Here is a 16972-nt window from a genome sequence, read left to right as displayed (position 1 = left end):
TCATAGAAAGCTTAAACACATTTAGCCACTAGCCATAATCTCTTACAGTTTGTAATAGGTTGGCAGGTCTGGGTTGACAGCTGTTTCCACAGTAGGCCTCATCAGCTAGAAGTCTGTCTTCGTATTCAGAAGACAAAATACTAAACCTTGCTGCTCTTTCTTACTCAGAGTGAGGAAGATGAGCATTGTCGCAGCAATTGCGTCTAGAGCATTTCAGATGGCGTGGGGAGTCAGCGTGGTCAGTGACGCTTCATTTCAGATGGGATGGGGAGTCAGCATAGAGGGTGACATGTCCATGACGTGGGGAGTCAGCGTGGATCGTGATGCTTCATTTTAGATGGGGTGGGGCGTCAGCGTGGTCGGTGATGCTTCATTTCAGATGGGGTGGGGAGTCAGCGTGAATCGGTGATGCTTAACTTTAGACAGGGTGGGGAGGCAGCGTGGTTCCCTGTACGTACCAGGATCAGTCCAGGCCATGGGTTATGTCCCCGTTCCAGCAGATGGAGTCAGAGCAAAAACTGAGGGCGCCCTCTGTAAACCTTCAGTATTTCTCTGACTCCAGCAGATTTGGGATGCACCTTCGGTTCTCCCATTTTCTTTCTGTGAGAATAGTCTTTGTTGTTTTATTTCTCCAGTTTTCTTGTTAACACTTTTTACTTGGATGGATCTTATTTAAAAAAAAAAAAAAAAAAAAAAAAAGAAAGGCAAAGGCTTTTCATTGTAGCTTTGCTCTACTTTCTATGGGCTGTCTTGCTGCAGGCTTGCAGGCAGAGCTTTCATTCAGTGGCAGACCTGTCATCTTTTTTATTTATTGCTGTATCGTTTTGGGGGTAAGTTAGTTAACTTTCCTTTTACAGGGCTGTCATTTGCTGCCTTTAGGGGTGAAGTGGTGGTCCAACCTCTCCCCCTCGATATCGACCCGCTGCCCGGAGATGTCGTTTCCTCAGGGCAGCCCCTAAGCTTCAGAGATGCGACATCCCTCTGGCTTGAGAAAAAAAACAAACTGAACAGGTCATTAAAGTTAGTCAGGCAGCGCAGGACTTGGATTTCATTCCTGCTATCGAACACTTTCGGAAGTTTGGGTTCCAAGCCCTTCTTTACTTGCCTCCATCCCACGGCTGAAACGATGCAGCACCTTGGGGGATCCCAGATTGCGGCTCTCCCGGGAAGACCTGTGTGCTTGGTGCCTCCCTGGCGGGGAGGGCACTTCAAGCCCTAGAGGGCGGTCTGTTTCGCGTGCAAATGCGCACCAGGCTCTGAGGAGGTCGGCCCCGTTTCCGTCCAATGCGGGAACTGCGGCCATCTTGGATCCACTATTTGCTGCTCCAGCACTGCCTCCCGGGGATTCAGACCCAGACGGACCTCATTCTCCTTCGGTTCTCTTTCCAGTGCACCTCCCCGATGCAGAGCCGCCCTCAGAAGACCCTCCGGCCATCCCTCCCCCGGAGCCTTTTTCCACAGAATTTATTCTGCTGATGCATGGGGCTTATTTGGTAAGGCTCAGCCAGCACCAGGATGCAGTTTTGGCTCCCCCTCCTCCTAAAGTGGTCAGTCTGGGGGAACTCCCGGATGTGGCAGGGGGACTTCGGGGATCGGTACTGTCACGGCCCGGTATAGCACCAGTATTCTAGCCCTGCCGTTCCAGTGGCACCTTCGGGATCCTCTAAGGTTCAGCAGTTGCCCATCCAACCGGTCCTGAACCTCCACCCCTGACGGACCCTGCAGTGGATCCCTGATCTAGATGACCTGATGCCCTCGGCGCAAGTCAAAGGGGATGTTCCTCGGGTTCTACGTCTTTTCCAGAGAAATGAGATAATTCCGCTTATCACACATGTCCTGACTGGATTAGATATTGAGACCCCCCAGGAGGCTCCTGCCGCCCGCACTGTTCCAAAGAGAGGAGAACCCGTCCTACCAGGGCTCAAGCCACCTTCAAAGACTTTCCTTTTCATCCTATGCTCCTTCTATTGCTGTCCAGGGGGTGGGAGACTCCGGAGGCCTGTCTTCGGGTGGGCAAACTGTATCCACTCCCTGAGGAGTCCCTGGAACTACTTAAGGTACCGAAGGTGGATGCGTCGGTATCCACAGTCACGGCTAGGATACCTATTCCTGTGACTGGAAGAGCAGCCCTCAGGGATTTGCAGGTGTATTTGAAGAGAGTGTTTTAGGCATCCGCCTTGGGAGTTCGGGCTGCTGTTTGTAGCTCCCTGATGCAGCGTGCATGACTCTCTGGTGGGTCCATCAACTACTCTGGACTCAGGACCTAGGCGGAAAGGCTAGAAGCCGTCATAGTGTATGGCGCGGACACGCTGTATGATCTTCTCTGGGTGCTGGCCGGTTCTATGGTTTCCGTAGTCTCAGCTTGGCACCTCCTCTGGCTAAGTACCTGGTCCGCAGATTCCTCCTCCTAGTCTCAACTCGGCTCCCTTCCCTTCAAGGGTAAGTTGTTGTTTGGAGAGGAGATGGAGCAACTTATTAAGTCGCTCCGGGAGCATAAGATACTTAAGTTACCGGAAGATTGTCCTCTGAGATCCAGAACATAAATCTCCATGCGGAACCGTTTCAGAAGACAACAGCGCTTCCACTAGGTGCGGCCAGTGTCCCACAGGCCTCCCTCGTCTAGATCGCAGTCCTGGTCTCATTCCTTTTGGGGATGAAGATCAGCCCGAGACACCCTCGCCCAAGGGACTGCCACTACATCTTCACAATGAAACATTGCCGGCCCACTCTTCGATTCCCCGGATATTTATTTATTTATTTATTTTTGGTTTTTATATACCGATCTTCCTGCATTAGATACAAATCAAACCGGTTTACAAAGAACGTAAAACTTGCCTGTAGGCTATACATTGAACCTTGAACATTAACCTTGAAAGAACCTGGAACAACAAATTGAATTATGAAACAATACAGTCACAATTTATTTATTTATTTATTTTTAGATTTTTATATACCGGTGTTCCTATATGAAATAAAGATCACATCGGTTTACATTGAAACAGAACATGAAAATTGCCAAAAGGCATTACATAGAACAAGGTTATGAAACTTGGAACAGTGTACATAAGTTCAAAATTTAACAATAACGTTGTAACATTGATGACCAAAAGATAAAGGAGAAAAAAAAAAAAAAAAGACTTAAACAATTAAGTTGACAGGTCTTATTGAGCATAAAAATTATAACGTATAAGTGAGAAAGTCTCAAGTGTCCTGCAGCAAGAGATTAGATACCGAAGTAGGTGGTGGTATGGAAAATGGGGGTTTGTGAAGAAGATATGTTCTTGCTGGTTGGAGGGGAAAAAATGATGATCATGGTCCTGGAAAAGCTTGGCTAAAGAGCCAGGTTTTAAGTTTTTTTTTGAATGAAGAGTGGCAGAACTCAAGCCGAATGTCTGGTGGGAGCGCATTCCATTGAATGGGGCCTGCTGTAGATATGGCACGTTTATGATGCGAGGATTTTGTTGAAGGTACATAGAGTGTGCCTTTATATGCTCCTCTGATGGGTCTAGAGGAGGAGTGAGGGCGTAGTTGGTTACATAATTGAAGAGGAGAGATATTGTGAATGGATTTATGAATTACGGTGAGTACTTTATATAGGATCCTTTGCTTTATAGGCAGCCAGTGGAGGAGCTTGAGAATGGGGGTGATGTGATCTCCTTTATTCGTATTGGTAAGGATTCTGGCCGCAGAGTTCTGTAGCATTTGGAGGGGTTTGATGGATGAATATGGAAGGCCAAAGAGAAGCGAATTGCAATAGTCGACTTTTGATAGAATAATGGCTTGTAGGACCATCCGAAAATCGTTGAAATAAAGAAGAGGCTTCAATTTTTTTAAGACTTGTAACTTATAAAAACAGTCTTTGGTGGTTGTGCTTATGAATTTTTTAAAATTGAGCTGATTGTCTAGCATGATACCTAGATCTCGAACATGTGGTGAGTGATTTAATATGGGAGTGGATGAGTTGAGTAGGTCAGCTGGGTTTAGAAGTTTGATGTTGATGTCTTGATTGATGATTAGGATCTCAGTTTTGTTGTTGTTAAGAATGAGGCAAAGGCTGGAGAGAAGATGATTGATCTGTTGCAAACAATTGTTCCAGTGAGCCAAGGTTTTTTGTAAGGATTCTGAGATTGGGATGAGTATCTGGATGTCATCCGCGTAGAGATAGTGAGTTAGGTTTAGTTTAGTAAGTAGATGACATAGAGGTAAGAGGTAAATGTTGAAGAGGGTAGGGGAAAGGGAGGAACCCTGAGGGACCCCCCGGTTGGAAGGGATCGGTTGTGATTCTTTGTTGTTAATCTTTACTTTGAATTGTCTATTTGCTAGGAAGGATTTGAACCAGCTGTAGACTGTTCCTTTAATGCCTATATCTGCCAGACATTTTAATAGAGATAAATGGTTGACAGTGTCAAAGGCTGCAGAGAGATCTAGTAGTATCAAAAGATGTGGTTGTTTTTTGTCCATATTAGATAGAATAGAATCGGTAAGAGAGATAAGGAGAGATTCAGTGCTTAACGATTTCCGAAAGCCATACTGGGAAGATACAAGAATGTTGTTTTCTTCCAAATATTCAGATAGTTGTTTATTGACTATCTTTTCCATAATTTTGGCGATCAATGGCAGATTAGCTATTGGGCGGAAGTTAGCTGGATCTGTGGTTGGAAGGTTAGGTTTTTTAAGTAGAGGTTTGAGAATGGCTAATTTAAGTTGGTCAGGAACTAGACCCTGGGAGAGAGAGCAGTTAATGATGTCTGCAATTGGTTTTGATATGGAGTTTCTTATTGCGATGAGAAGGTTAGTAGGAATTGTGTCTAAGGGATGAGATGACGGTTTCATTTTTTTAAGTATGTTTTCTATCTCAAGTGCTGAAGTGGTCTCGAAAGTTTCCAGCGTTGTATTTAGTTGAGGTGAGGTAATGTGAGGGAAAGGGGGATATGAAAAAGATGATGAGAAAGAGATAGTCAGTTTGTCAATTTTATCCTTAAAGTATTCTGCTAGTTCTGATGCTTTGTTGAGTGCTTGATCATCAGGAATGGTAGGAGGTGATGGTTTAGTGAGAGCTGAAACGTAGGAGAAAAGTGCTTTTGAATCAAATATGAAATGATGTATTTTTTTTGAGAAAAAATCTCTCTTTGTTCTCAGTATGGTGATCCTATAAGCATTGAGGGAGGTTTTATAAATAGCTAATGTTGTGGGGGATGGGTTTCTCCTCCAAGTATGTTCTTTATTTCTTAGCTCTTGTTTAAGCAGCTTCAGTTCTGGGGTGAACCAGGGTTTCCTGTTGTCTGGCGAAGGTTGTACTACTTTTGTGATGGAAGGGCAGGTAATGTCTGCGATCTTTTTGGTGATGTTGCACCATGAGGTGGTGGCTGTAGATGCGTTGGAGAGATCGAGATGTGATAATTCATTAGTGAACTGATTGATGAGAAGGTCTGTAGAACAAGGTTTCCTGAATTGAATAGTGTTTTTTGGGAACGAAAGTGGAGGATGTTGTGAAAGCTTGAAGGTCGTGTTGATGATTTGATGGTCCGACCAAGGGACAGGTGAACATGTGATTGTATTTGTGTTTGAGATGCACTGATTAATGAAAATAAGGTCTAAAGTGTGACCTGCTTTGTGGGTAGGGGCTTTTATAATTTGTGTGAAGCCCATGTAGTTGAGAGCCGAGAGTAGGGTAACACAATTTGGGGATTGTGGTGAAGCATCGACATGTAAGTTGAAATCACCCAGTAAGATGGCAGGTTTGTCTGGGTTGAAGTATTTGGCAGAGAGTTCAATGACTGGTGAAGGGTCAGAATCTAAAGATCCTGGTGGAGCGTAGATTAGGCCAATTTGTAAATGATCAGATTTAAAGAAAGAGAGCTCTAATTTTGATGTGGTATATGAATGTTGTAAAGATATTCTTAGACCTTTCTTGGCTGCGAGAAGCAGACCTCCTCCCTTTCTTTTGGTTCTAGGTATGGAGAAAAAATCATAAAGCTGAGTTGGTAGTTGATTTAACAGAGCTAAATCTGAAGGTTTAAACCACGTTTCTGTGATTGCACAGATATCTGGGTTTACTTCAGTAAGGTAGTCGTTTAAGATATGAGTTTTTTTTGAAAGTGATTGAGCATTGAATAGAGTAAGAGATAACAGAGAAAGGCCGAGGAATTGTGTGATTGGTGAAATCATTATTGGAATTAGCCTTTGATGACGGTTGTAGTGTTGTGGGAGAGGCTTAGTTTGATGTTTACGTTGATTCTTGATGATTGGTATGGAGTATTCGCCATGGCAAACATGGTGATGTATAGGGATAGGGAAACCAAGAAGCATGTTGATCTGTTTGTGTGGTATAGAGAGAATATTAGAGGCTTACTCGAGTGCTCCAAAGAAGATGAAGATTCAAGGGCCAGTAAACTGGCTTATTATTGACCCGAAGCTGGCTTTAGGATCAGGGAACACTATCTGTTGAGGTTCCATGGTTTGTGGAGATTTTGGATTACAATTTCAATTTGTTTTCCTGTTGATGAATAAAGCTTGGGATCTATTCTCGTCTCCCTTACACGAATCAGCTGACTTGAATCTTGTTGCCAATGTAATTTATAGATTTAAAGATGATATGCTGAATTCTAATCAAGGTATGAAAGGAGAATTAAGCAGATAATGAAAAAGAGTATGATCTCAGGGGCTGCACGAAGGGGCACACAAAGGGGCAAGCCCCTTTGTCGCGCGCCTCGACAATAAGCAATTGATTCCATTAAATTGGTCTTAGATACTATTAGGTTGAAGCAGAAGATATGAAGTGAAAAAGATAGGAGAAAAAAGGGAGGAGAAAGGCAGAATAATACCAAAGGGTAATAGGAGGGCTCTTCAAGGGAAATGAATTAGAGAAAAAAGAAAAGTAAAATATGAAAGCAGAAATAAAACAAGCCTATCTTGAGGTGAGGAAAGAACAGAGATATGTAGCGAAAAGAGGAGAGAATGTGTTAACTAAAATGCTGTTTCTGGAAAAGCTAGGTTGAATAGCCAGGTTTTTAGTTTTTTCTTGAATGAAATTGGGCAGGGGTCCTGTCTGAGGTCAGGTGGGAGAATGTTCCATTGAATAGGACCTGCGGAAGAAAAGGCCCTGTTCCTTAGAGATGTTTTAACTTCAGGGATGAAGAGAGAACCTTGGTAAGCTCTTCTCTTAGGTCTTGTGGAGGAATTAGGGCGAATCCGGAAAGAGAGATCGATTGGAGCAAGTTTATGGAAGGCTTTGTGCATGATGGTCAGCACTTTGTAGATGATTCTATATTTAATTGGAAGCCAGTGGAGGTTGTAGAGTATAGGTGTAATGTGATCCCTCTTATTAGTATTCGTTAAAATCCTAGCGGCTGAGTTCTGTAACATTTGAAGTGGCTTAATGGTGACCGCTGGGAGCCCAAGCAACAACGAGTTACAGTAATCTACTTTGGTAAGTATGATTGATTGCAGAACCAGACGGAAATCATTGAAAAACAAGAGGGGTTTAAGCTTTTTAAGTACCTGTAACTTGAAAAAGCACTCTTTAGTCGTATTATTGACAAATCTTTTTAAGTTCAGCTGGTTGTCCAATAAGGTGCCTAAGTCTCTGACGTAAGAGGACGTAGGAGGACGCCTGTCGCTCTTCTACAAGGAGTGGGTCACAATCACCTCAGACCAGGACATCCTGGATATTCTACAGTGCGTTTACGCTTTAGAATTTGCTCGACTTCTCAGAGACAGGTTTGTCTTTTCTCCATGCGGACTAAGGAAACAGGGCGCAGTACGTCGGACGCTAGACCGTCTCCTGGATCTGGGAGCCATTCTTCCGTTGCCACTATCGGAACAAGGACTCAGCCATTATTCCTTCTACTTCGTAGCCCCCAAGCAAGAAGGCCCCATCCGGCCGATCCTGGATCTCAAGATGGTCAACAGGACGCTCAAGATACCACACTTCAGGATGGAAATTCTGCACTCGGGGATTGCTGCGGTGCACCGGGGAGAATTCCTGGCGTCCTTGGACTTGACGGAGGCTTATCTTCATATCCCCATCCTGAAGGAGCATCAGTGCCTCCTTCGCTTCAAAATTTTGGGGCAGCACTTACAGTTCCAGGCCCTGCCATTCGGCCTGGCAACAGCTCCTCGCACCTTTACCAAGGTGATGGTAGTGGTGGCGGCGGCCCTGAGGAAGGAATGGATCCTGGTCCCTCGACTTTCTGGGAGCTCATTTCGACATCAAAGTAGGCACAGGCTCTCTTCGTCTGGAGCGGGCCCAATCATTCCTTGCTCAGGTTCAGCGTTTCAGGACCTCCGACTTCTCACAGCCTGGGACTATCTCCAGTTGCTAGGTTCCATGGCCTCCCCAACACATGTTGTGCCTTGGGCCTTTGCCCACATGTGTCCCTTACAAAGAGCATTACTCTTTCATTGGAAGCCGGTATCTCAGGAACTTCAGGCTCCTCTGCCGATACCGCCCCTACCCAAGGACAGCCTGACCTGGTGGCTCGACCTGGATCATTTGCTTCGAGGAGTAGAGCTTGAGGTTCCAAAATGAGTACTCGTTACAACAGACGCCAGCCTTAAAGGCTGGGGCCAGTGTGCGGTCGGCACTCGACGCAGGGTCAGTGGATACCAGAACAGGCAACTTGGCCAATCCACCGTCTAGAGATAAGAGCGGTCCGTCTTGTGTTGCAGCGTTTTCTGCCCCTAGCACAAGGCCGAGCAGTCCGGATCCTCTCCGACTATGCCACGACTGTGATGTACATCAATCGTCAGGAGGGAACAAGAAGTCTCCATGTGACTCGGGAGACGAACAAGCTGATGCCATGGGCGGAACTCCACCTGTCTCATCTGGTGGCGTCTCACATTGCAGGGGTGGACAATGTTCAGGTGGCTTTTTTAAGTCGCCAGTGCTTAGATCCCGGAGAATGGGAACTGTCTCAGGAGGCAATGGCACTACTCGTCACGCGATGGGGAACTCCTCATCTGGATCTGATGGGAACGCAAAGGCTCCATGCTTTTTCAGCCGCAGAAGGGAGCACGGAGCAGAAGGCATCGATGCCCTAGCCCTCCCATGGCCGAGGAACATCCTACGTTCCGTGTTCCCGCCTTTGTCTTTGGTGGGAAGAGTGCTCCGAAGAATAGAGGGTCACCAGGGGCCCGTGATCCTTGTGGTTCCGGAGTGGCCTCGTCGGCCGTGGTTCGCAGACTTAGTCAACCTAGCGGTGGACGGCCCGCTGTGCCTGGTGCATCTCTCGAATCTCCTAAGGCAGGGACCAGTATTTTTCGACCAGGTAGATCGCTTCTGTCTAGTGGCCTGGCTTTTGGAACGGTGCCAGCTGAGGAGCAAGGTTATCCAGCGGCGGTTATCTCCGCTCTTCTCAAGGCTAGGAAGCCTTCCACCTCCAGGTCCTATGAGCTTGGAAAGTTTTTGAGGCTTGCTGCCAGTCTCTCTCCACGGCGTGCGACCGTAGCCCAGATCTTGTCATTCTTACAGCGAGAGCTGGAGAGGGGATTAGTCTACAATTTTCTCCGAGTTCAGGTAGCAGACTTAGGTGCTCTAGTTCATCATCGGGATGGCCCTCGTCTTGCGACACACCCGGACGTGGTCCATTTCTTGAAGGGAGTAAAGCATATGAAACACCAATTTGCAATTTATGCCCCTCGGGGTGTTCTGATTTTGATCCTTCGTATTCTTGGCGGGCCGCCCTTTGAACCGCTGTAGAGTGCTACCCTCAAGGACCTGACTCTTAAGACAGTTTCTTGGTTGCCATCTGTGCCGCTCGCAGAATCTCGGAGCTGCAGGCCTTGTCATGTAGAGAGCCTTATCTCCGCTCTACGGATCCCAGAGTATCCTCTGATATCGTAACATCTTTCCTTCTAAAGGTGGTCTCGCCTTTTCATCTGAATCAGTTGGTGGAACTGCCAACATTCCAGGATGAGGATTTCAAGGAGCTCAGGCGCCTAGATGTCAAGCGAGTCCTCCTTCGATATCTGGAGGTTACTAACAACTACCGCTTATCAGATCATCTTTTTGTCTTCTGGAGTGGTCCCAAGAAGGGGAACTAGGCTTCAAAGACCACCATTGCCCGATGGATGAAGGAAGCAATCTCTACCGCATACATTGGTGCGGGGCGTTAGCCCCCAGATTGTATTAAAGCTCATTCTCTCTGAGCTCAAGCAGCTTCCTGGGCAGAAAGCTGAGAGGTCTCTCAGCAGGAATTTTGCCGAGCGGCCACTTGCAAGTCTTTGCACACTTTTGCGCATCACTATCGCTTGTATCTGCAATCAACGACCTCAGGTTCTTTTGGGGCTCAGGTCATTCGAGCTGGGATATCAGTGGCCCACCCTATTTAAGGGAAGCTTTGGTACATCCCACGGTCTGGACTGATCCTGGTACGTATAGAGAAAAGAAAATTATTTCCTTACCTGCTACTTTTCGTTCGTGTAGTACCATGGATCAATCCAGACGCCCACCCTAAGGATTTTGGGGGTTTTTCTTTGGGTTAATCCTTCAGCTCAACTGTGTAATTATTTCAGGACTTGTTTGGGACTGACTGAGAGTTCACATTGCAAGTTTGCCTATTCAGATTTACAGTTTGATGTTCAATTTAGTTGATATTCATTTTTGTATTGATCCATCCAAGGGGTTTTTCTTTGCTTGGATATCCTTAATACTGAAGGTTTACAGAGGTGCACCAGTCATGAGGGGCCGCCCTCTCAGTTTTTGCTCTGACTCCATCTGCTGGAAGGGGGACATAACCCACGGTCTGGACTGATCCATGGTACTACAGGAACGAAAATTAGCAAGTAAGGAAATAATTTTCTTATCGGTGATGCTTTACTTTAGGCAGGGTGGGGAGTCAGCGTGATTGGTGACGCTTCATTTCAGACGGCGTGGGGATTCAGCGTGGGTCGGTGACACTTTACTTTAGACAGGGTGGGGAATGAGCACTGGGCAATGATGCTTTACTTCAATCGACGTGGGTTGGTGATCCTTCACTTCATAAGCTGGGAGATGGGGATTGTGGGTCAGTGATGCTTCAGATCAGACAGCATGTGGCATGAACGTCAGTCACTGATGCTTCACTTCAGAATCAGGGGAGGGTGAATGATGCTTCACTTGGTGTGGGGAATGAGCACACGTTGGTGAGACTTCATTTCAAATGGGTTTCCCGCAGGACAGGTTTGGGCACCACTGCCCTAAATAGATTTGTGATCTGATTTGACATGTTATTTGCCCTGTATATTTAGTAACTATGTCCTCCTACCCACCAAGTGTTCCTCACTGGATCACAAAGTTTTTCAAGTAGCCAAGTAGTTGAAATATTTGACTGGGAGGAGGAGGGGGGAAATCAGTAAAGACTCTTGATGCGGTTTAAGTGTTATACTGAAATACATTCAAGGCTAGAAATTGCCCGCCTTCTCTAATTCTGCACTGGTACCCATTCATTGTTGCTAATGAAGCAGTTTTTAGAAATGGAAGATTTTTCACCTCACATCTCTGCTCAGAGTCATCAGTATTTTAGGAAAGTTCAATGTGGAGAGGTGATGATCAGGTTTAATGCTAGAATCTAATTATCTGATGATTTGGTTTCTGGAGGCTTTTTGCCCTGTCGTTGGAAAGGAGCCTTTGTTGTTGGGGATCCTGACTGATACGCTGCTTTCTTTTCCAGTGGATCAGTGTTGTGAAGCATGCTGTTGCCAGCTTCATCATTTCTCTCCTCTGGTTTTTTGGCCTCACTCTTTGTGGACCGTTAAGGTAAATTTTATTACTCTGAAATGTTTTTTTCACTGATATAGCTAACTCTGCTTTGTAATTTAGCATTAAGTACAAATCCTGCTTGCCAGAAATCCCTCTGCTTCAGGTGAGGTCACTGCTTCCCGATTGCTTCTTAGGTTGTGCCTGGCAGGTCCAGCCAATGACAGAAGCGTGACCCATTTTCATCCTTTTTTTCTGTGAAAACCCGCCTTTTGAGTCTTACTGTAATATTAGCAGAAGAAAGTGTTCTCAGTCAATTTATAACCATCAATATTGTCTCCTAATTTAAAATCCTTGTACTTGCCTTCAATTGTTTTCATGATCTGGCTCCCCCTCCCTTCCTTACCTCTTCTCCCACATCTTGCTGTTCTTTCCTTTTTGCCTTTTACATTTTGAATATCATCAGTGTGCCTTGCACAAAGCAAGCAGCATCCTGCTGGCACACTCTGTCTTTTTGCTAGCTGCTTTCCTGTGGGATAACCTTCCCCCTGACATTCAGGATTCATCACCTCTTCTCACATTTCTGTCTTGCTGTTCAGTTTGGCTTTCCCTTCATTAACCTTGCTTTTCAGTATTGCTCTGGTTCACCTGTGGCTGCACATTGCCTAGAACAGAGGTTCTCAACCGGTGTGTCGCCAAGCACACGCAGGTCTATCACCACACTTCCCGGTCCCCTACTGGCCCAGCTGCTCCCCCTGCTCCATCGAAATAGGATCTCATCCTCCGTCCGGGGTTAAAATGCTGATAGCCCGGGAGGAATGCAGCAGGAGAGCTGGAGTCAGCGGCACCAACATAGTCTCTTCTTCCTGACCCCCCCATGGCCTGGAAGAGGAAGTGGTATGCAGCAGCCACGTGCGTGGGAAGAAGAGACCACGCTAGTGCAGGCAGCATCGGCCTAAAGAGAGGCGCGGCCTGACGAAGAGCAGTGCGGCTCGAAGCAAGCAAAAGAGGCGCAATGTCAGCCCCCGCGGACGTTGGGGCTCCTTTCTCGAGGTTACGAGGGCTGGAAGTGGAGGAGGCTGCTGCTGCTGCCAGTGGTTTGGTTTTGTGGGGGGAGAGAGTGAGTGAGTGAGCAAGCAAGCATATGTGTTTGAGATCCTGTGTGTGAGACAGCATGTATGTAAGTGAGTGATTAAGAATCCTGTATGTGGAAGTGTGTGATTGAAAACCTATTTGTGTATAAGAGATTATGTGTGTGTTATTGAGATCCTGTATGTGTAAGTGAGAGAGATCATGTGTGTGTATAATTAAGAGAGAGAGATTGTGTGTCTGTGTGTGATTGAGAACAGGTGTACGCTAGAGAGCATGTGAGTATGTGATTGAGAGCCTGTGTGTGAGAGAAAGACAGCATGTATGTAAATGTGTGATTGAAAGCATGTGTGTGTAAGTGTGAAGACAGCATGTATATAAATATGTGATTAAGAGCCTATATAAGAGAGAAAAAGCATGTGTATATTTATTTATTTATCGAGTTTTATATACCATTGTTCGGTTTCGCCATCACAATGGTTTACAAAGTTTCGATGTTTAACAGGGTGTTCAAAAATTATATATATATATATGTGTGTGTGTGTGTGCATGATTGAGAGCCTTTGTAACAGGCCGATTCAGTAAAGTCCGCGGGAGAGCGGGCAAACGCCCGCTCTCCCGGCACGCGCACCTGCCACTTGCCTGTGCACGCGATACAGTATTTAAATGAGGCCCGGCGGTAGAAACGGGCAAAAGGAGGCGCTAGGGACACTAGTGCATCCCTAGCGTCTCCTTTTTGACAGGAGCGGCGGCCGTCAGCGGGTTTGACAGCCAACACTCAATTTTGCCGGCGTCGGTTCTCGAGCCCGCTGACAGCCACGGGCTTGGAAACCAGACGCCAGCAAAATTGAGCGTCCGGTTTTCGAGCCGCCGGCTGACTTCAAATTTGTTTTTTTAACTTTTTTTTACTCTTTGGGACCTCCGACTTAATATTGCCATGATATTAAGTCAGAGGGTGCACAGAAAAGCAGTTTTTACTGCTTTTCTGTGCACTTTCCTGGTGCCGGAAGAAATTAGCGCCTACCTTTGGGTCTGCACTAATTTCTGAAAGTAAAATGTGCGGCTTGGCTGCACATTTTACTTTCTGAATCGCGCGCAAATAGCTAATAGGGCCATCAACATGCATTTGCATGTTGCATGTTGAGGGCGCTATTAGGTTCGGCGGGTTGGATGCGCGTTTTCCACCCCTTACTGAATAAGGGATAAGGGAAAACGCGTGTCCAATGGCAGGTTAACAGCGCACTCCGTCGGAGCGCACTGTACTGTATCGGCCTGTAAGTGAGAGAGAAAAAGCATGTGTGTATGTGTGTGATTGAGAGCCTATGTAAGTAAGAGAGAGAAAGCATGTGTATATGTGTGTGATTGAGAACCAGTGTGAGAGAGAGAGCTTGTGTGTTACTGAGAGAGAGGAGAAAGTTGTAAGCAAACCATCCCTCCTACTGCTAATTCAAAACAATCTCAGGGCACCTGGATAATAAACGTTCCCAGGTATGCAGAGCAAAGCATTTTGTAATCCTTATTATTTTTCATTATTGGGTCTTTGTACCAGCTATTTTGAAATATTTTATTGGTATCTAGAAATTTTTTTATGAGTTTTTAATTATTGGGTATTCCATTCACCATTTTCCATTTTGAAATAATCTGTTCTTTTTGTTAGTATGGTTGTACTGCTATTGATTTCATATTTCTTGATTTGTTTTGAGGACTGGTGAAGTTTCTCTTTTTCCTTTGTTACGCTGCATACAGTCTCTCTGGCTTGTTGTTGTTTCCTGCATGTTCAGTTATGCTTCATGGTCTCTCTATTCTTTGTTAGGTGAGGATCTGCACATGTGACTGAGGTGAGGTTTTCTGCTGGCGTGTAGTTTCTGTGTAGGGCTATATATAGCAGTCTGGCTTGGTCCATTTTCCTAATAGGAGGTGTATTGGTGTCTTAAGGCCTGGTGTAATATTTTCATTGTTGCCTTTTTTCTTAGGTAAGGTGGTTACTGTGAGTGCTAGAAATTGGTGCTGTTTTGATATGGGATGTTTACTATTTATGCAATTTCTGTTCAGACAGAGTACTTATCTTTCCCTTGTGTCATTCTTAGCAATAAAAATAATACTGGGCCTTTATTTTTTTATTTCCTCTGTGAATTGTAATGAGCAGTGTGTCACACATGTGAGCGTGGTCTGTCAGGTGTGTCACATTGGGAGAAAGGTTGAGAACCACTGGCCTAGGATACTTTCCTTATACTGTATTCTTTTACTTCTTATAAAGTAAATTCCATAAACAGAAGTTAATTCCTTCCCAATATAATTTCATAAAAAGTCTAAACAACTAGAATCAACAATGCTAAGATTTATTTCAAACACTACAGATAAGAGAGGGCTTTTCTAAATGTCTAATCAAAATGAAGCAGCTTGTGTCCTTTGCATCCTTGTGTACAACAGTGAGACTTGGTCAGCATTCATTTATCCAGAAAAGAAGCATATGTTTCTATTTCTGATGCTTACAGCACATTCTTCTTTTTTTTTTTTGTAATTAACTGTTTATTGAACAATAACATATGACACTTAACAGAAACAGATATTTCACAGTCACAACCTGTGCATTCCCAAACTGAATCTTAACATTACATAATATTTAACCCCCTCCCTTCCCCTCTTCCCGTCCCTCCCCCTTTTACCTACACCACCCTTGGGGCTGTCATGTTTGTCGATCCATAATTGAAATACATGCCAACTACTAGTAAAGTGTTTTACATTATCTCTTCGCAATGCAGTAAGATATTCCATGTAATGTGTCCATTTTAGTCTCTGAAGTACTGATGTTAAGGAAGGTGCCTTTTCCTGCTTCCAGTTTTTCGCAATCTCTCCTCTCACAGCCATTGCAACGGCCCTGAGAAAAGGCTGTTGTACTGAGGAAACTTCAGACAAAGGGGCATGTAACAGAGCCCCCCGTGCAGTCCAGCAAAAATTAGTTTGCAGACTTCCACCTTTTCCCACAATTGTTTAATAACCGGACATGTCCACCACATATGATAGAAGTCCCCCACCTTCCCACATCGTCTCCAGCACAAATTATCTTGTTTAAGCCCCATTTTATGTAGTTTATATGGTGTTAAATACCATCGAAACAGCATCTTGTAGCTTTGTTCTAGTAATTGAGCGGATAGTGAGCTGCAACTCACCTCTCTGTCAAAGAGCTACCCAAATCTGCTTCCCATGCTTTCAGATGTTTCGCTGTAGAAGGCACCGTTCCATTAAGTACTACATAGAGCTTGGATATAGCCCCTTTAAAGAGGTGGGCTTTATCACAATAGCTTTCCACCAGAGTTTTCCCTTTATTCAAATCCGCTCGCACCTCTTTAGAAGTAAGAAAATGTTGTAGCTGCAAATAGGCAAAATGATCTTTTACCGTAAGACCAAATTTAGTTCTCAAATCCTCAAAAGGTAACACCCTTTGGTCGTGCCAGACCTGACCCAGGGAATGTAACCCCTTTATTTCCCACATTTGGAACCATTTTCCCGATATCCCTGCCGGAAACGCTTCACACCCTCTAATCGGAGTGGAGTACCAGTATCGGCGAGAGCCTACCAGCTGGGACCTCCATCCATTCCATAGGCGAATAGTTATCGCTGTACATGGGGACATCCGATCCTCCTCAACTCGGACCCTCTCCCCTATCCAAAAGAGCTGCTTGATCGACAATCCTTGGGCCATACTATTCTCTATCTGAACCCATTGTTTAGGGTGCATCAGATCATGAAAATCTAGCAGCACCTTTAGTTGAGACGCCACATAATATTTAAGAAGGTGCGGGACCCCCAAACCCCCGTCTGCTTTAGTTTGATAAAGCACCGACCGTGCAACCCTTGGCGGACGTCTCTTCCATATAAATGAAAAGAGCTTGGTTTGTAACCCTTTAAGACAATGCGCTGGTACCATGCAAGGTAAAGTCTGAAAAAAAATGCCAATTTCGGCAAGTAAGTCATTTTAATGGCTGCGATCCTGCCCAACCATGATAACTCCAGTCTGTCCCATGATTGGAGATCTTTCTCTAGCCGTTTAAATAAAGGTATATAGTTCTGATTGTAAAGGTCCCTGTGGTCTGACCCTATCTGGACCCCCAAATATCTTACCGTCCTCTTTGCCCACTGGAAAGGGAAGGTCTGTTTCAATTGAGTAATCTGAGACACGGTCAGATATATTGGGAGGAATTCCGA

At 45.2% G+C, this 16972-nt stretch overlaps 1 protein-coding gene across 1 annotated transcript in view; it reads left to right on the top strand.

Annotated features, from left to right (window-relative positions):
- Window positions 1-16972, top strand: part of LOC115075448 (zinc transporter 5) — a 160921-nt gene that overhangs the window by 22752 nt on the left and 121197 nt on the right. Inside the window, exon 4 of the mRNA XM_029575825.1 lies at window positions 11652-11737. Coding sequence (XP_029431685.1) covers window positions 11652-11737 — 86 coding nt within the window. The remainder of the gene's footprint in view (window positions 1-11651; window positions 11738-16972) is intronic.

The sequence above is a fragment of the Rhinatrema bivittatum genome, chromosome 1 (assembly GCF_901001135.1).
Source record: "Rhinatrema bivittatum chromosome 1, aRhiBiv1.1, whole genome shotgun sequence".
In the NCBI taxonomy this organism is placed as follows: Eukaryota; Metazoa; Chordata; class Amphibia; order Gymnophiona; family Rhinatrematidae; genus Rhinatrema; species Rhinatrema bivittatum.
The sequence above is the reverse complement of the archived record's forward strand: the minus strand, read 5'-3'. Positions and strand labels throughout refer to the sequence as shown.